The sequence below is a fragment of the Salvelinus alpinus genome, chromosome 29 (assembly GCF_045679555.1).
Source record: "Salvelinus alpinus chromosome 29, SLU_Salpinus.1, whole genome shotgun sequence".
NCBI lineage: Eukaryota > Metazoa > Chordata > Actinopteri > Salmoniformes > Salmonidae > Salvelinus > Salvelinus alpinus.
Genome location: NC_092114.1, coordinates 9761559 through 9783268, shown reverse-complemented (window position 1 = coordinate 9783268; position 21710 = coordinate 9761559). Strand labels below are relative to the sequence as shown.

The 21710-nt window shown below is 43.1% G+C and overlaps 1 protein-coding gene across 1 annotated transcript in view; it reads left to right on the top strand.

Annotated features, from left to right (window-relative positions):
* csmd2 (CUB and Sushi multiple domains 2) overlaps window positions 1-21710 on the top strand; it is an 899615-nt gene that overhangs the window by 351363 nt on the left and 526542 nt on the right. Inside the window, exon 7 of the mRNA XM_071373664.1 lies at window positions 13718-13795. Within this exon, the coding sequence (XP_071229765.1) occupies window positions 13718-13795 (78 nt within the window). The remainder of the gene's footprint in view (window positions 1-13717; window positions 13796-21710) is intronic.

The following is a 21710-nucleotide window of genomic DNA, read 5'->3' as shown; positions in this document are numbered from 1 at the left end:
ACCTCATCCCCATATTGTCATATTTATCTTGCTTCTTTGCACCCCAGTATCTCTACTTGCGCATTCATCTTATGCACATCTACCACTCCAGTGTTAAATTTCTATATTGTAATTACTTCGCCACCATAGCTATTTATTGCCTTACCTCCCTTATCTTACCTCATTTGCACACACTGTATATAGACTTTTTCTATTGTTTTATTGACTGTACGTTTGTTTATCTCATGTGTAACTCTGTGTCGTTGTTTGTGTCGCACTGCTTTGCTTTATCTTGGCCAGTTGTAAATGAGAACTTGTTCTCAACTTGCCTACCTGGTTAAATAAAAGATGAAATAATAAATAAATAAATAACTTCTCTGTTAACCGAACCGATAGAACGAATGACCAGCCGGCTTGAGTTGCAACCCTAGATTTGTGTCGGGACTATATCTTGTGGAAGGATGAAATACTATTAATAAATGAATCAAAATTCATTGTGTGACCCGTAATATTTAGTATAAAAGTGATAATGTCCTTGAAGCTGGTGTGTGTCTGCCGGCCCTCGACAACACCCGTGCCAATATATCCTACACACACTGTTCTCTCAGGCATTATCACTTAAATATAATCCATTAGTGAAATCAGAGAGAGGGGGAGGACTAAGACTTTAATTAGATTAACGAATGCCCCCCCCCCCACATGTTATCCCTTCACACAGTCCTCGATAGACACAGCTCATTTCAAATGAGTAATATTTTATATTATATCCGCTCTCTTACATTTATATATCTCTCCTCTGTTTCCTCTCTACATGTCTGTCTCTCCTCTGTTTCCTCTCTACATGTCTGTCTCTCCTCTGTTTCCTCTCTACATGTCTCTCTCTCCTCTGTTTCCTCTCTACATGTCTGTCTCTCATCTGTTTACTCTCTACATGTCTGTCTCTCTCTCTGTTTCCTCTCTACATGTCTGTCTCTCCTCTGTTTCCTCTCCCCCTCTCTACATGTCTCTCTCTCCTCTGTTTCCCCTCTACATGTCTGTCTCTCATCTGTTTACTCTCTACATGTCTGTCTCTCTCTCTGTTTCCTCTCTACATGTCTGTCTCTCTCTCTGTTTCCTCTCCCCCTCTACATGTCTGTCTCTCTCTCTGTTTCCTCTCTACATGTCTCTCTCTCCTCTGTTTCCTCTCTACATGTCTGTCTCTCATCTGTTTACTCTCTACATGTCTGTCTCTATCTCTGTTTCCTCTCTACATGTCTGTCTCTCCTCTGTTTCCTCTCCCCCTCTCTACATGTCTCTCTCTCCTCTGTTTCCCCTCTACATGTCTGTCTCTCATCTGTTTACTCTCTACATGTCTGTCTCTCTCTCTGTTTCCTCTCTACATGTCTGTCTCTCCTCTGTTTCCTCTCCCCCTCTCTACATGTCTCTCTCTCCTCTGTTTCCCCTCTACATGTCTGTCTCTCTCTCTGTTTCCTCTCTCTCTCTACATGTCTGTCTCTCTCCTCTGTTTCCTCTCTACATGTCTGTCTCTCTGTTTCCTCTCCCCCTCTACATGTCTGTCTCTCTCTCTGTTTCCTCTCTACATGTCTGTCTCTCTCTCTGTTTCCTCTCTACATGTCTGTCTCTCTCCTCTGTTTCCTCTCTACATGTCTGTCTCTCTCCTCTGTTTCCTCTCTACATGTCTGTCTCTCTCCTCTGTTTCCTCTCTACATGTCTGTCTCTCTCCTCTGTTTCCTCTCTACATGTCTGTCTCTCCCCTCTGTTTCCTCTCTACATGTCTGTCTCTCTCTCTGTTTCCTCTCCCCCTCTACATGTCTGTCTCTCTCTCTGTTTCCTCTCTACATGTCTGTCTCTCCTCTGTTTCCTCTCTACATGTCTGTCTCTCCCCTCTGTTTCCTCTCTACATGTCTGTCTCTCTCTCTGTTTCCTCTCTACATGTCTGTCTCTCTCCTCTGTTTCCTCTCTACATGTCTGTCTCTCTGTTTCCTCTCCCCCTCTACATGTCTGTCTCTCTCTCTGTTTCCTCTCTACATGTCTGTCTCTCTCCTCTGTTTCCTCTCTACATGTCTGTCTCTCTGTTTCCTCTCCCCCTCTACATGTCTGTCTCTCGGTTTCCTCTCTACATGTCTGTCTCTCTCCTCTGTTTCCTCTCTACATGTCTGTCTCTCTTTCTGTTTCCTCTCTCCCTCTACATGTCTGTCTCTCTGTTTCCCCTCTCCCTCTACATTTCTGTCTCTCTCTGTTTCCTCTCTACATGTCTGTCACTGTCTCTGTTTCCTCTCTCCCTCTACATGTCTCTCTCTCTCTACATGTCTCTCTCTCTGTTTCCCCTCTCTCTGTCTCTCTCTCTCTCTCTCTCTCTCTCTCTCTCTCTCTACATCTCTCTCTCTCTGTTTCCTCTTTCTCTCTCTACATGTCTCTCTCTCTGTTTCCTCTCTCCCTCTACATGTCTGTCTCTCTCTCTTTTTCCTCTCTCCCCCTCTACATGTCTGTCTCTCTCTCTGTTTCCTCTCTACATGTCTCTCTCTCTCTCTACATGTCTGTCTCTCTCTGTTTCCTCTCTCCCTTTACATGTCTCTCTCTCTGTTTCCTCTCTCTCTCTCTCTCTACATGTCTGTCTCTCTCTGTTTCCTCTCTACATGTCTGTCTCTCTCTGTTTCCTCTCCCCCTCTACATGTCTCTCTCTATGTTTCCCCTCTCCCTCTACTTGTCTGTCTCTCTCTGTTTCCTCTCTACATGTCTGTCTCTCTCTCTGTTTCCTCTCTCCCTCTCTACATTTCTCAGTTTCCCCTCTCTCTTTTTCTCTGTCTACCTTGTTGGTCTTCCTGTTTCGCTCCCTCTCTCTACTGTACCTCTCTCTCTCCGATCCACTCATCTCCTTTTCTCACAATGCACCTTCATATCTCTATTTTAACAAACCTAACTTATTGGTAAATCTCAGCACAGGCCTTAGTGCTATAGGTTCAAGGGTGTGTCAGGAATATTGTTGCTATTTTCACTGTTACAATTATCTGTGCACTTGCTTCCGTTGGCGCGAAAGGGCTGGGTTTTGGTGAATGAACAAGTTGTGGGTGTGTCGAAGGCTTGGCCCCCTCACTGGCCAATCAGATAGTGCTTCATGGTGTTCTCGTTGTGTATGTACAGTCTTTTATGTATTGCCTTGGAATCAACTCCAATTCAAATGTTAGTCTGTTATAGTCTGTTATAGTCTGTTATAGTCTGTTATAGTCTGTTATAGTTTGTTAAAAATGGCTTACAGAAACGAATTAACAAAATGTAGACCTATATTTGCTAAATATATTAAGTTGAACCCATTTGCAGTCCACATTGTTCTAAGCAATTGTATGTCTTTAATAACATTCTCACTGCTATCGGGGCTGGGTTTACTGTAAATTACAGTAGATTACGATTACGTTTTAATGTTTCTGAAATACAAAGTTTACAGGCACCAGAAGCACAAGAGGCTACTCTTGTTCCATGTTCATATGGTCAGTGTGTCACGGCTGGATAGACTGTGTCTCCTCTGTCACAATTCATACCATAATCAACTGCGTTTTCTGATGAAAAAACAGTTTTGGATTGGTCTTCATATCCCTATCAGACTGGTCTTCATATCCCTATCAGACTGGTCTTAATATCCCTATCAGACTGGTCTTCACTATCCCTATCAGACTGGTCTTCACTATCCCTATCAGACTGGTCTTTACTATCCCTATCAGACTGGTCTTCACTATCCCTATCAGACTGGTCTTAATATCCCTATCAGACTGGTCTTCATATCCCTATCAGACTGGTCTTCATATCCCTATCAGACTGGTCTTCATATCCCTATCAGACTGGTCTTCATATCCCTATCAGACTGGTCTTCATATCCCTATCAGACTGGTCTTCATATCCCTATCAGACTGGTCTTCATATCCCTATCAGACTGGTCTTCATATCCCTATCAGACTGGTCTTCATATCCCTATCAGACTGGTCTTCATATCCCTATCAGACTGGTCTTCATATCCCTATCAGACTGGTCTTCATATCCCTATCAGACTGGTCTTCATATCCCTATCAGACTGGTCTTCATATCCCTATCAGACTGGTCTTCATATCCCTATCAGACTGGTCTTCATATCCCTATCAGACTGGTCTTCATATCCCTATCAGATTGGTCTTCATATCCCTATCAGACTGGTCTTCATATCCCTATCAGACTGGTCTTCATATCCCTATCAGACTGGTCTTCATATCCCTATCAGACTGGTCTTCATATCCCTATAAGACTGGTCTTCATATCCCTATCAGACTGTTCTTCATATCCCTATCAGACTGGTCTTCATATCCCTATCAGACGGGTCTTCATATCCCTATCAAACTGGTCTTCATATCCCTATCAGAATGGTCTTCATATCCCTATCAGACTGGTCTTCATATCCCTATCAGACTGGTTTTCATATCCCTATCAAACTGGTCTTCATATCCCTATCAGACTGGTCTTCATATCCCTACCAGACTGGTCTTCATATCCCTATCAGACTGGTCTTCATATCCCTATCAGACTGGTCTTCATATCCCTATCAGACTGGTCTTCATATCCCTATCAGACTGGTCTTCATATCCCTATCAGACTGGTCTTCATATCCCTATCAGACTGGTCTTCATATCCCTATCAGACTGGTCTTCATATCCCTATCAGACTGGTCTTCATATCCCTATCAGACTGGTCTTCATATCCCTATCAGACTGGTCTTCATATCCCTATCAGACTGGTCTTCATATCCCTATCAGACTGGTCTTCATATCCCTACCAGACTGGTCTTCACTGTCCCTATCAGACTGGTCTTCATATCCCTATCAGATTGGTCTTCATATCCCTATCAGACTGGTCTTCATATCCCTATCAGACTGGTCTTCATATCCCTATCAGACTGGTCTTCATATCCCTATCAGACTGGTCTTCATATCCCTATAAGACTGGTCTTCATATCCCTATCAGACTGTTCTTCATATCCCTATCAGACTGGTCTTCATATCCCTATCAGACGGGTCTTCATATCCCTATCAAACTGGTCTTCATATCCCTATCAGAATGGTCTTCATATCCCTATCAGACTGGTCTTCATATCCCTATCAGACTGGTTTTCATATCCCTATCAAACTGGTCTTCATATCCCTATCAGACTGGTCTTCATATCCCTACCAGACTGGTCTTCATATCCCTATCAGACTGGTCTTCATATCCCTATCAGACTGGTCTTCATATCCCTATCAGACTGGTCTTCATATCCCTATCAGACTGGTCTTCATATCCCTATCAGACTGGTCTTCATATCCCTATCAGACTGGTCTTCATATCCCTATCAGACTGGTCTTCATATCCCTATCAGACTGGTCTTCATATCCCTATCAGACTGGTCTTCACTATCCCTATCAGACTGGTCTTCATATCCCTATCAGACTGGTCTTCATATCCCTATCAGACTGGTCTTCATATCCCTATCAGACTGGTCTTCATATCCCTATCAGACTGGTCTTCATATCCCTATCAGACTGGTCTTCACTATCCCTATCAGACTGGTCTTCATATCCCTATCAGACTGGTCTTCATATCCCTATCAGACTGGTCTTCATATCCCTATCAGACTGGTCTTCATATCCCTATCAGACTGGTCTTCATATCCCTATCAAACTGGTGTTCATATCCCTATCAGACTGGTCTTCATATCCCTATCAGACTGGTCTTCATATCCCTATCAAACTGGTCTTCATATCCCTATCAGACTGGTCTTCATATCCCTATCAGACTGGTCTTCATATCCCTATCAGACTGGTATTCATATCCCTATCAGACTGGTCTTCATATCCCTATCAGACTGGTCTTCATATCCCTATCAGACTGGTCTTCGTATCCCTATCAGACTGGTCTTCGTAGCCCTATCAGACTGGTCTTCGTATCCCTATCAGACTGGTCTTCGTATCCCTATCAGACTGGTCTTCATATCCCTATCAGACTGGTCTTCATATCCCTATCAGACTGGTCTTCATATCCCTATCAGACTGGTCTTCATATCCCTATCAGACTGGTCTTCATATCCCTATCAGACTGGTCTTCATATCCCTATCAGACTGGTCTTCATATCCCTATCAGACTGGTCTTCATATCCCTATCAGACTGGTCTTAGAGGAGAAGGTTGAGAGCCATGCGTCCTCCGAAACACGTCTCTGCCGAACCGTTTTTACATCACGAAAATTGCAAACTAACTTGCTTTTAACACCAGAGCCTCCCTAACGCCGGCGCCTCTTTAACGCCGGCGCCTCTTTAATGCCGGCGCCTCTTTAACGCCGGCGGAAAATAGAGCAATTGAGATTGAAGTGTAGTTTGGCACAGTCACAGGCTTTGATCATTTAAATAGTGATTGAAAATACAAAACGTTTAACCAACAAGAACAGAAAAGCTGTTGTTGATTTATGAAATAATGAAGTAGTGTTTGTGTTGAGTGTGTTAGTCAGATATTTTAATAAACAATGCATCTAAATATCCTTCAAATTACTTCCCCTTTTTGCAATTAAGACTGTACACATCTATTTCATACCATTGAACCCCAGGAAGAGTAGCTGCTATGTCAGCAACAGCTAATGGGGATCCTGGTAAACCATTAAATACTAACACCATCTCATTGGATCTAATTGGGATATCAACAGTTCATAGTGCCCACTCTGAATTTACCCTAATGTACCACCCATACACCGTCTAGAAGTAGATATATTATATTCATTCACATCACATTCCATTTTTTTTCAATTAAATATTAGTTTTCTGTGGAAGCCACACACTGCCTACAGAACCCAGGAAATGAAGGGGCGTCGGGGGGCGAAATGGAGCTGGTGTGCCGAGGAGAGTAACGCGATAAAGTTACAGATAAATACGTCCTTGACAGAATCACAAGATAAAGTGAGAGCATGATCCCCGTCCTATTGTGTTTCCCCCAATGGGGTCGTAGGAACCAGACCGTGTTAACAACTAGTACAGAACCATCTCTCAGTGGATCGTATGACAGAGGAACCAGACCGTGTTAACAACTAATACAGAACCATCTCTCAGTGGATCGTATGACAGAGGAACCAGACCGTGTTAACAACTAGTACAGAACCATCTCTCAGTGGATCGTATGACAGAGGAACCAGACCGTGTTAACAACTAGTACAGAACCATCTCTCAGTGGATCTCATGACAGAGGAACCAGACCGTGTTAACAACTAGTACAGAACCATCTCTCAGTGGATCGTATGACAGAGGAACCAGACTGTGTTAACAACTAGTACAGAACCATCTCTCAGTGGATCTCATGACAGAGGAACCAGACCGTGTTAACAACTAGTACAGAACCATCTCTCAGTGGATCTTATGACAGACGAACCAGACCGTGTTAACAACTAGTACAGAACCATCTCTCTGTGGATCTTATGACAGAGGAACCAGACCGTGTTAACAACTAGTACAGAACCATCTCTCAGTGGATCTCATGACAGAGGAACCAGACCGTGTTAACAACTAATACAGAACCATCTCTCAGTGGATCGTATGACAGAGGAACCAGACCGTGTTAACAACTAGTACAGAACCATCTCTCAGTGGATCTTATGACAGAGGAACCAGACCGTGTTAACAACTAGTACAGAACCATCTCTCAGTGGATCGTATGACAGAGGAACCAGACCGTGTTAACAACTAATACAGAACCATCTCTCAGTGGATCTTATGACAGAGGAACCAGACCGTGTTAACAACTAGTACAGAACCATCTCTCAGTGGATCGTATGACAGAGGAACCAGACCGTGTTAACAACTAGTACAGAACCATCTCTCAGTGGATCGTATGACAGAGGAACCAGACCGTGTTAACAACTAGTACAGAACCATCTCTCAGTGGATCGTATGACAGAGGAACCAGACCGTGTTAACAGCTAGTACAGAACCATCTCTCAGTGGATCGTATGACAGAGGAACCAGACCGTGTTAAAAACTAGTACAGAACCATCTCTCAGTGGATCTCATGACAGAGGAACCAGACCGTGTTAACAACTAATACAGAACCATCTCTCAGTGGATCTCATGACAGAGGAACCAGACCGTGTTAACAACTAATACAGAACCATCTCTCAGTGGATCGTATGACAGAGGAACCAGACCGTGTTAACAACTAATACAGAACCATCTCTCAGTGGATCTCATGACAGAGGAACCAGACCGTGTTACCAACTAGTACAGAACCATCTCTCAGTGGATCTTATGACAGACGAACCAGACCATGTTAACAACTAGTACAGAACCATCTCTCAGTGGATCTTATGACAGAGGAACCAGACCGTGTTAACAACTAATACAGAACCATCTCTCAGTGGATCGTATGACAGACGAACCAGACCGTGTTAACAACTAGTACAGAACCATCTCTCAGTGGATCTTATGACAGAGGAACCAGACCGTGTTAACAACTAATACAGAACCATCTCTCAGTGGATCTTATGACAGAGGAACCAGACCGTGTTAACAACTAATACAGAACCATCTCTCAGTGGATCGTATGACAGAGGAACCAGACCGTGTTAACAACTAGTACAGAACCATCTCTCAGTGGATCGTATGACAGAGGAACCAGACCGTGTTAACAACTAGTACAGAACCATCTCTCAGTGGATCGTATGACAGAGGAACCAGACCGTGTTAACAACTAGTACAGAACCATCTCTCAGTGGATCGTATGACAGAGGAACCAGACCGTGTTAACAACTAGTACAGAACCATCTCTCAGTGGATCTTATGACAGAGGAACCAGACCGTGTTAACAACTAGTACAGAACCATCTCTCAGTGGATCGTATGACAGAGGAACCAGACCGTGTTAACAACTAGTACAGAACCATCTCTCAGTGGATCGTATGACAGAGGAACCAGACCGTGTTAACAACTAGTACAGAACCATCTCTCAGTGGATCGTATGACAGAGGAACCAGACCGTGTTAACAACTAATACAGAACCATCTCTCAGTGGATCGTATGACAGACGAACCAGACCGTGTTAACAACTAGTACAGAACCATCTCTCAGTGGATCTTATGACAGAGGAACCAGACCGTGTTAACAACTAATACAGAACCATCTCTCAGTGGATCTTATGACAGAGGAACCAGACCGTGTTAACAACTAATACAGAACCATCTCTCAGTGGATCGTATGACAGAGGAACCAGACCGTGTTAACAACTAGTACAGAACCATCTCTCAGTGGATCGTATGACAGAGGAACCAGACCGTGTTAACAACTAGTACAGAACCATCTCTCAGTGGATCGTATGACAGAGGAACCAGACCGTGTTAACAACTAGTACAGAACCATCTCTCAGTGGATCGTATGACAGAGGAACCAGACCGTGTTAACAACTAGTACAGAACCATCTCTCAGTGGATCTTATGACAGAGGAACCAGACCGTGTTAACAACTAGTACAGAACCATCTCTCAGTGGATCGTATGACAGAGGAACCAGACCGTGTTAACAACTAGTACAGAACCATCTCTCAGTGGATCGTATGACAGAGGAACCAGACCGTGTTAACAACTAGTACAGAACCATCTCTCAGTGGATCGTATGACAGAGGAACCAGACCGTGTTAACAACTAGTACAGAACCATCTCTCAGTGGATCGTATGACAGAGGAACCAGACCGTGTTAACAACTAATACAGAACCATCTCTCAGTGGATCGTATGACAGAGGAACCAGACCGTGTTAACAACTAGTACAGAACCATCTCTCAGTGGATCGTATGACAGAGGAACCAGACGGTGTTAACAACTAGTACAGAACCATCTCTCAGTGGATCGTATGACAGAGGAACCAGACCGTGTTAACAACTAGTACAGAACCATCTCTCAGTGGATCTCATGACAGAGGAACCAGACCGTGTTAACAACTAATACAGAACCATCTCTCAGTGGATCGTATGACAGAGGAACCAGACCGTGTTAACAACTAATACAGAACCATCTCTCAGTGGATCGTATGACAGAGGAACCAGACTGTGTTAACAACTAGTACAGAACTATCTCTCAGTGGATCTCATGACAGAGGAACCAGACCGTGTTAACAACTAATACAGAACCATCTCTCAGTGGATCGTATGACAGAGGAACCAGACCGTGTTAACAACTAATACAGAACCATCTCTCAGTGGATCTTATGACAGAGGAACCAGACCGTGTTAACAACTAGTACAGAACCATCTCTCAGTGGATCTCATGACAGAGGAACCAGACCGTGTTAACAACTAATACAGAACCATCTCTCAGTGGATCGTATGACAGAGGAACCAGACCGTGTTAACAACTAATACAGAACCATCTCTCAGTGGATCGTATGACAGAGGAACCAGACTGTGTTAACAACTAGTACAGAACTATCTCTCAGTGGATCTCATGACAGAGGAACCAGACCGTGTTAACAACTAATACAGAACCATCTCTCAGTGGATCGTATGACAGAGGAACCAGACCGTGTTAACAACTAATACAGAACCATCTCTCAGTGGATCTTATGACAGAGGAACCAGACCGTGTTAACAACTAGTACAGAACCATCTCTCAGTGGATCTCATGACAGAGGAACCAGACCGTGTTAACAACTAGTACAGAACCATCTCTCAGTGGATCTTATGACAGAGGAACCAGACCGTGTTAACAACTAATACAGAACCATCTCTCAGTGGATCGTATGACAGAGGAACCAGACCGTGTTAACAACTAATACAGAACCATCTCTCAGTGGATCTTATGACAGAGGAACCAGACCGTGTTACCAACTAGTACAGAACCATCTCTCAGTGGATCTCATGACAGAGGAACCAGACCGTGTTAACAACTAATACAGAACCATCTCTCAGTGGATCGTATGACAGAGGAACCAGACCGTGTTAACAACTAATACAGAACCATCTCTCAGTGGATCTCATGACAGAGGAACCAGACCGTGTTAACAACTGGTACAGAACCATCTCTCAGTGGATCTCATGACAGAGGAACCAGACCGTGTTAACAACTAGTACAGAACCATCTCTCAGTGGATCTTATGACAGAGGAACCAGACCGTGTTAACAACTAATACAGAACCATCTCTCAGTGGATCGTATGACAGAGGAACCAGACCGTGTTAACAACTAATACAGAACCATCTCTCAGTGGATCTTATGACAGAGGAACCAGACCGTGTTACCAACTAGTACAGAACCATCTCTCAGTGGATCGTATGACAGAGGAACCAGACCGTGTTACCAACTAGTACAGAACCATCTCTCAGTGGATCGTATGACAGAGGAACCAGACCGTGTTACCAACTAGTACAGAACCATCTCTCAGTGGATCGTATGACAGAGGAACCAGACCGTGTTACCAACTAGTACAGAACCATCTCTCAGTGGATCTTATGACAGAGGAACCAGACCGTGTTAACAACTAATACAGAACCATCTCTCAGTGGATCGTATGACAGAGGAACCAGACCGTGTTAACAACTAGTACAGAACCATCTCTCAGTGGATCGTATGACAGAGGAACCAGACCGTGTTAACAACTAATACAGAACCATCTCTCAGTGGATCTCATGACAGAGGAACCAGACCGTGTTAACAACTAGTACAGAACCATCTCTCAGTGGATCTCATGACAGAGGAACCAGACCGTGTTAACAACTAGTACAGAACCATCTCTCAGTGGATCTTATGACAGAGGAACCAGACCGTGTTAACAACTAGTACAGAACCATCTCTCAGTGGATCTCATGACAGAGGAACCAGACCGAGTTAACAACTAATACAGAACCATCTCTCAGTGGATCGTATGACAGAGGAACCAGACCGTGTTAACAACTAATACAGAACCATCTCTCAGTGGATCTCATGACAGAGGAACCAGACCGTGTTAACAACTAGTACAGAACCATCTCTCAGTGGATCTCATGACAGAGGAACCAGACTGTGTTAACAACTAGTACAGAACCATCTCTCAGTGGATCTTATGACAGAGGAACCAGACCGTGTTAACAACTAAAACAGAACCATCTCTCAGTGGATCGTATGACAGAGGAACCAGACCGTGTTAACAACTAATACAGAACCATCTCTCAGTGGATCGTATGACAGAGGAACCAGACCGTGTTAACAACTAATACAGAACCATCTCTCAGTGGATCTCATGACAGAGGAACCAGACCGTGTTAACAACTGGTACAGAACCATCTCTCAGTGGATCTCATGACAGAGGAACCAGACCGTGTTAACAACTAGTACAGAACCATCTCTCAGTGGATCTTATGACAGAGGAACCAGACCGTGTTAACAACTAATACAGAACCATCTCTCAGTGGATCGTATGACAGAGGAACCAGACCGTGTTAACAACTAATACAGAACCATCTCTCAGTGGATCTCATGACAGAGGAACCAGACCGTGTTAACAACTAGTACAGAACCATCTCTCAGTGGATCTCATGACAGAGGAACCAGACCGTGTTAACAACTAGTACAGAACCATCTCTCAGTGGATCTTATGACAGAGGAACCAGACCGTGTTAACAACTAATACAGAACCAACTCTCAGTGGATCTTATGACAGAGGAACCAGACCGTGTTAACAACTAATACAGAACCATCTCTCAGTGGATCGTATGACAGAGGAACCAGACCGTGTTAACAACTAATACAGAACCATCTCTCAGTGGATCTTATGACAGAGGAACCAGACCGTGTTACCAACTAGTACAGAACCATCTCTCAGTGGATCGTATGACAGAGGAACGAGACCGTGTTACCAACTAGTACAGAACCATCTCTCAGTGGATCGTATGACAGAGGAACCAGACCGTGTTACCAACTAGTACAGAACCATCTCTCAGTGGATCGTATGACAGAGGAACCAGACCGTGTTACCAACTAGTACAGAACCATCTCTCAGTGGATCTTATGACAGAGGAACCAGACCGTGTTAACAACTAATACAGAACCATCTCTCAGTGGATCGTATGACAGAGGAACCAGACCGTGTTAACAACTAGTACAGAACCATCTCTCAGTGGATCGTATGACAGAGGAACCAGACCGTGTTAACAACTAGTACAGAACCATCTCTCAGTGGATCGTATGACAGAGGAACCAGACCGTGTTAACAACTAGTACAGAACCATCTCTCAGTGGATCGTATGACAGAGGAACCAGACCGTGTTAACAACTAATACAGAACCATCTCTCAGTGGATCTCATGACAGAGGAACCAGACCGTGTTAACAACTAATACAGAACCATCTCTCAGTGGATCTCATGACAGACGAACCAGACCGTGTTAACAACTAATACAGAACCATCTCTCAGTGGATCGTATGACAGAGGAACCAGACAGTTTTGTAGGCTGATACAGAACCATGCCTAAGCTGACCTGCTCAGCTCTGTGTCTGTGTCTGTGTCTGTGTCTGTGTCTGTGTCTGTGTCTGTGTCTGTGTCTGTGTCTGTGTCTGTGTCTGTGTGTGTGTGATTGTACATTATCTTCTGATTTCTATAGTACTGATTAAACAGGTAACCTGACTGTACATTATCCTCTAGTCTCTACAGTACTGATTGTACATTATCCTCTGGTCTCTACTGTACTGATTGTACATTATCCTCTGGTCTCTACAGTAATGACTGCACATTATCCTCTGTTCTCTACAGTGAAGAAGATGACAGAGCTGAAGTCCAGAGGAGTCAAGATGATGCCCAGTAAAGACAATCACCACAAGATATCAGTGTGTAAGTAGTGGTCCTAGTTGATATACACGTGTTACCATACATATCAGTGTGTAAGTAGTGGTCCTAGTTGATATACACGTGTTACCATACATATCAGTGTGTAAGTAGTGGTCCTAGTTGATATACATGTGTTACCATACATATCAGTGTGTAAGTAGTGGTCCTAGTTGATATACACGTGTTACCATACATATCAGTGTGTAAGTAGTGGTCCTAGTTGATATACACGTGTTACCATACATATCAGTGTGTAAGTAGTGGTCCTAGTTGATATACACGTGTTACCATACATATCAGTGTGTAAGTAGTGGTCCTAGTTGATATACACGTGTTACCATACATATCAGTGTGTAAGTAGTGGTCCTAGTTGATATACACGTGTTACCATACATATCAGTGTGTAAGTAGTGGTCCTAGTTGATATACACGTGTTACCATACATATCAGTGTGTAAGTAGTGGTCCTAGTTGATATACACGTGTTACCATACATATCAGTGTGTAAGTAGTGGTCCTAGTTGATATACACGTGTTACCATACATATCAGTGTGTAAGTAGTGGTCCTAGTTGATATACACGTGTTACCATACATATCAGTGTGTAAGTAGTGGTCCTAGTTGATATACACGTGTTACCATACATATCAGTGTGTAAGTAGTGGTCCTAGTTGATATACACGTGTTACCATACATATCAGTGTGTAAGTAGTGGTCCTAGTTGATATACACGTGTTACCATACATATCAGTGTGTAAGTAGTGGTCCTAGTTGATATACACGTGTTACCATACATATCAGTGTGTAAGTAGTGGTCCTAGTTGATATACACGTGTTACCATACATATCAGTGTGTAAGTAGTGGTCCTAGTTGATATACACGTGTTACCATACATATCAGTGTGTAAGTAGTGGTCCTAGTTGATATACACGTGTTACCATACATATCAGTGTGTAAGTAGTGGTCCTAGTTGATATACACGTGTTACCATACATATCAGTGTGTAAGTAGTGGTCCTAGTTGATATACACGTGTTACCATACATATCAGTGTGTAAGTAGTGGTCCTAGTTGATATACACGTGTTACCATACATATCAGTGTGTAAGTAGTGGTCCTAGTTGATATACACGTGTTACCATACATATCAGTGTGTAAGTAGTGGTCCTAGTTGATATACACGTGTTACCATACATATCAGTGTGTAAGTAGTGGTCCTAGTTGATATACACGTGTTACCATACATATCAGTGTGTAAGTAGTGGTCCTAGTTGATATACACGTGTTACCATACATATCAGTGTGTAAGTAGTGGTCCTAGTTGATATACACGTGTTACCATACATATCAGTGTGTAAGTAGTGGTCCTAGTTGATATACACGTGTTACCATACATATCAGTGTGTAAGTAGTGGTCCTAGTTGATATACACGTGTTACCATACATATCAGTGTGTAAGTAGTGGTCCTAGTTGATATACACGTGTTACCATACATATCAGTGTGTAAGTAGTGGTCCTAGTTGATATACACGTGTTACCATACATATCAGTGTGTAAGTAGTGGTCCTAGTTGATATACACGTGTTACCATACATATCAATGTGTAAGTAGTGGTCCTAGTTGATATACACGTGTTACCATACATATCAGTGTGTAAGTAGTGGTCCTAGTTGATATACACGTGTTACCATACATATCAGTGTGTAAGTAGTGGTCCTAGTTGATATACACGTGTTACCATACATATCAGTGTGTAAGTAGTGGTCCTAGTTGATATACACGTGTTACCATACATATCAGTGTGTAAGTAGTGGTCCTAGTTGATATACACGTGTTACCATACATATCAGTGTGTAAGTAGTGGTCCTAGTTGATATACACGTGTTACCATACATATCAGTGTGTAAGTAGTGGTCCTAGTTGATATACACGTGTTACCATACATATCAGTGTGTAAGTAGTGGTCCTAGTTGATATACACGTGTTACCATACATATCAGTGTGTAAGTAGTGGTCCTAGTTGATATACACGTGTTACCATACATATCAGTGTGTAAGTAGTGGTCCTAGTTGATATACACGTGTTACCATACATATCAGTGTGTAAGTAGTGGTCCTAGTTGATATACACGTGTTACCATACATATCAGTGTGTAAGTAGTGGTCCTAGTTGATATACACGTGTTACCATACATATCAGTGTGTAAGTAGTGGTCCTAGTTGATATACACGTGTTACCATACATATCAGTGTGTAAGTAGTGGTCCTAGTTGATATACACGTGTTACCATACATATCAGTGTGTAAGTAGTGGTCCTAGTTGATATACACGTGTTACCATACATATCAGTGTGTAAGTAGTGGTCCTAGTTGATATACACGTGTTACCATACATATCAGTGTGTAAGTAGTGGTCCTAGTTGATATACACGTGTTACCATACATATCAGTGTGTAAGTAGTGGTCCTAGTTGATATACACGTGTTACCATACATATCAGTGTGTAAGTAGTGGTCCTAGTTGATATACACGTGTTACCATACATATCAGTGTGTAAGTAGTGGTCCTAGTTGATATACACGTGTTACCATACATATCAGTGTGTAAGTAGTGGTCCTAGTTGATATACACGTGTTACCATACATATCAGTGTGTAAGTAGTGGTCCTAGTTGATATACACGTGTTACCATACATATCAGTGTGTAAGTAGTGGTCCTAGTTGATATACACGTGTTACCATACATATCAGTGTGTAAGTAGTGGTCCTAGTTGATATACACGTGTTACCATACATATCAGTGTGTAAGTAGTGGTCCTAGTTGATATACACGTGTTACCATACATATCAGTGTGTAAGTAGTGGTCCTAGTTGATATACACGTGTTACCATACATATCAGTGTGTAAGTAGTGGTCCTAGTTGATATACACGTGTTACCATACATATCAGTGTGTAAGTAGTGGTCCTAGTTGATATACACGTGTTACCATACATATCAGTGTGTAAGTAGTGGTCCTAGTTGATATACACGTGTTACCATACATATCAGTGTGTAAGTAGTGGTCCTAGTTGATATACACGTGTTACCATACATATCAGTGTGTAAGTAGTGGTCCTAGTTGATATACACGTGTTACCATACATATCAGTGTGTAAGTAGTGGTCCTAGTTGATATACACGTGTTACCATACATATCAGTGTGTAAGTAGTGGTCCTAGTTGATATACACGTGTTACCATACATATCAGTGTGTAAGTAGTGGTCCTAGTTGATATACACGTGTTACCATACATATCAGTGTGTAAGTAGTGGTCCTAGTTGATATACACGTGTTACCATACATATCAGTGTGTAAGTAGTGGTCCTAGTTGATATACACGTGTTACCATACATATCAGTGTGTAAGTAGTGGTCCTAGTTGATATACACGTGTTACCATACATATCAGTGTGTAAGTAGTGGTCCTAGTTGATATACACGTGTTACCATACATATCAGTGTGTAAGTAGTGGTCCTAGTTGATATACACGTGTTACCATACATATCAGTGTGTAAGTAGTGGTCCTAGTTGATATACACGTGTTACCATACATATCAGTGTGTAAGTAGTGGTCCTAGTTGATATACACGTGTTACCATACATATCAGTGTGGTAGTACTCCTGGTTTTATACATGTAAGAATATTCTAAGATAAATACACAACGCAGAGGTCAAGAGGTCAAGAGGGAATTAACAGTCAATGGAAATAGTTGTTTGTCTGCAATGGGGAACTGATGATTCATGGGGAACTGATGATTCATGGGGATCTGATGATTCATTGGGGAACTGATGATTCATGGGGAACTGATGATTCACGGGGAACTGATGATTCGTGGGGAACTGATGATTCGTGGGGAACTGATGATTCACGGGGAACTGATGATTCACGGGGAACTGATGATTCACGGGGATCTGATGATTCACGGGGAACTGATGATTCATGGGGAACTGATGATTCATGGGGAACTGATGATTCATGGGGAACTGATGATTCACGGGGAACTGATGATTCACGAGGAACTGATGATTCACGGGGAACTGATGATTCATGGGGAACTGATGATTCATGGGGAACTGACGATTCATGGGGAACTGATGATTCATGGGGAACTGACGATTCATGGGAAACTGACGATTCATGGGAAACTGATGATTCATTGGGAACTGATGATTCATGGGGAACTGATGATTCATGGGGAACTGACGATTCATGGGGAACTGATGATTAATGGGGAACTGATGATTAATGGGGAACTGATGATTCATGGGGAACTGATGATTCATGGGGAACTGATGATTCATGGGGAACTGATGATTCATGGGGAACTGACGATTCATGGGGAACTGATGATTCATGGGGAACTGATGATTCATGGGAAACTGACGATTCATGGGAAACTGATGATTCATTGGGAACTGATGATTCATTGGGAACTGATGATTCATGGGGAACTGATGATTCATGGGGAACTGATGATTCATGGGGAACTGACGATTCACGAGGAACTGATGATTCACGAGGAACTGATGATTCACGAGGAACTGATGATTCACGGGGAACTGATGATTCATGGGGAACTGATGATTAATGGGGAACTGATGATTAATGGGGAACTGACGATTCATGGGGAACTGACGATTCATGGGAAACGGATGATTCATTGGGAACTGATGATTCATGGGGAACTGATGATTCATGGGGAACTGACGATTCACGGGAAACTGATGATTCACGGGGAACTGATGATTCACGGGGATCTGATGATTCACGGGGAACTGATGATTCACGGGGAACTGATGATTCATGGGGAACTGATGATTCATGGGGAACTGATGATTCACGGGGAACTGATGATTCACGAGGAACTGATGATTCACGGGGAACTGATGATTAATGGGGAACTGATGATTCATGGGGAACTGATGATTAATGGGGAACTGACGATTCACGGGGAACTGATGATTCACGGGGAACTGATGATTCACGGGGAACTGATGATTCACGGGGAACTGATGATTCACGGGGAACTGATGATTCACGGGGAACTGATGATTCACGGGGATCTGATGATTCACGGGGAACTGATGATTCACGGGGAACTGATGATTCATGGGGATCTGATGATTCATTGGGGAACTGATGATTCATGGGGAACTGATGATTCATGGGGAACTGATGATTCATGGGGAACTGATGATTCATGGGGAACTGATGATTCATGGGGAACTGATGATTCATGGGGAACTGATGATTCATGGGGATCTGATGATTCGTGGGGAACTGATGATTCGTGGGGATCTGATGATTCACGGGGATCTGATGATTCACGGGGATCTGATGATTCGTGGGGAACTGATGATTCACGGGGATCTGATGATTCGTGGGGAACTGATGATTCGTGGGGAACTGATGATTTGTGGGGAACTGATGATTCACGGGGAACTGATGATTCACGGGGATCTGATGATTCGTGGGGAACTGATGATTCGTGGGGAACTGATGATTCACGGGGAACTGATGATTCACGGGGAACTGATGATTCACGGGGATCTGATGATTCACGGGGAACTGATGATTCATGGGGAACTGATGATTCATGGGGAACTGATGATTCATGGGGAACTGATGATTCACGGGGAACTGATGATTCACGAGGAACTGATGATTCACGGGGAACTGATGATTCATGGGGATCTGATGATTCGTGGGGAACTGATGATTCGTGGGGATCTGATGATTCACGGGGATCTGATGATTCACGGGGATCTGATGATTCGTGGGGAACTGATGATTCACGGGGATCTGATGATTCGTGGGGAACTGATGATTCGTGGGGATCTGATGATTCACGGGGATCTGATGATTCACGGGGATCTGATGATTCGTGGGGAACTGATGATTCACGGGGATCTGATGATTCGTGGGGAACTGATGATTCGTGGGGAACTGATGATTTGTGGGGAACTGATGATTCACGGGGAACTGATGATTCACGGGGATCTGATGATTCGTGGGGAACTGATGATTCGTGGGGAACTGATGATTCACGGGGAACTGATGATTCACGGGGAACTGATGATTCACGGGGATCTGATGATTCACGGGGAACTGATGATTCATGGGGAACTGATGATTCACGGGGAACTGATGATTCACGGGGAACTGATGATTCACGGGGAACTGATGATTCACGGGGAACTGATGATTCACGGGGAACTGATGATTCATGGGGAACTGACGATTCATGGGAAACGGGTGATTCATTGGGAACTGATGATTAATGTATCGGGGACATGGGAACTGATGATTCATGTATCGGGGACATGGGAACTGATGATTCATGTATCGGGGACATGGGAACTGATGATTCATGTATCGGGGACATGGGAACTGATGATTCATGTATCGGGGACATGGGAACTGATGATTCATGTATCGGGGACATGGGAACTGATGATTAATGTATCGGGGACATGGGAACTGATGATTCATGTATCGGGGACATGGGAACTGATGATTCATGGGGAACTGATGATTCATGGGGAACTGATGATTAATGTATCGGGGACATGGGAACTGATGATTCATGTATCGGGGACATGGGAACTGATGATTCATGGGGAACTGATGATTCATGGGGAACTGATGATTAATGTATCGGGGACATGGGAACTGATGATTCATGGGGAACTGATGATTCATGGGGAACTGATGATTAATGTATCGGGGACATAGGAGGGGTTTCAGTCCGAGACTCATAGCTACATGTGGCAAGTTCTCATTGCTCCAAATTGTCTATACATTTACCCTGAAACAGGATACTTGGTATTTGACCCTTGGCCCAATGTTATTGCAAGGAATTCTGATGTGTCAACCACAGGCTGGGCTTGGGTATAAACTACATCCTGTCTCTTTGTTCAGTGGAGAAAACACTGAGTACAGGGAATAATTAACATCAACCATCTACTTTCCAGCATAACAGCTATGATACGTTCTCTTTGAATAAATATATTGTTCCCCCCCTGAGTTGTTTTGAGTTCTGTATTATTAAAGATTAACATCAACTGTTAAACAATAGTGTTATTGTCACGGCTGTTGAAAGAAGAGGACCAAGGTGCAGCGTGGTGAGCGTACATTTTCTCTTTTATTCGAAACGACTCCGACAAAACAATAAACACTACAAAAACAAACCGTGAAGCCAAAGGCTATGTGCCCTGAACAAAGTCAACTTCCCACAAAGACAGGTGGAGAAAAGGAGCTACCTAAGTATGGTTCCCAATCAAAGACAACGATAGACAGCTGCCCCTGATTGAGAACCATACCCGGCCAAAACATAGAAATAGAAAATCATAGAAACACAAAACATAGAATATAGACTACCCCAAATCACACCCTGACCAAACCAAAAAGAGACATAAAAAGGATCTCTAAGGTCAGGGCATATACCTATATGTGTGGAAGTAGAGTTCCCAGTGGTTGTACACTTGTTGATGTACACCTTTCCAATTCTCTTCTACAGCTGTTTTTTCTGCAAAATCACACAACGTGTTTCCTGTCTCTGTCCCCAGTGGTGGAAGAGGACAGAGACAGGGATAAATGATTGTCTAAAACACAGGGAGGGATACATGAGTGTAGAAACAGAGGGAAAAGAGATTGAGGGTTAAAGATACAGGAGGTGTTAAAAGGGGTTCCCAAACAGCACGTTATTCCCTATGTAGTGCACTACTTTCGACAAGTGCTCTGTGGGCCCTGGTCAAATGTAGTGCAGCATCTAGAGAATACGTTGCCATTTGGGACATTCTCTTGGAGTGAGTAAATATACAGAGAGAGTAATGGACGACAGCAGTAATTGCATGACCTGCCCTTTTCTCCATG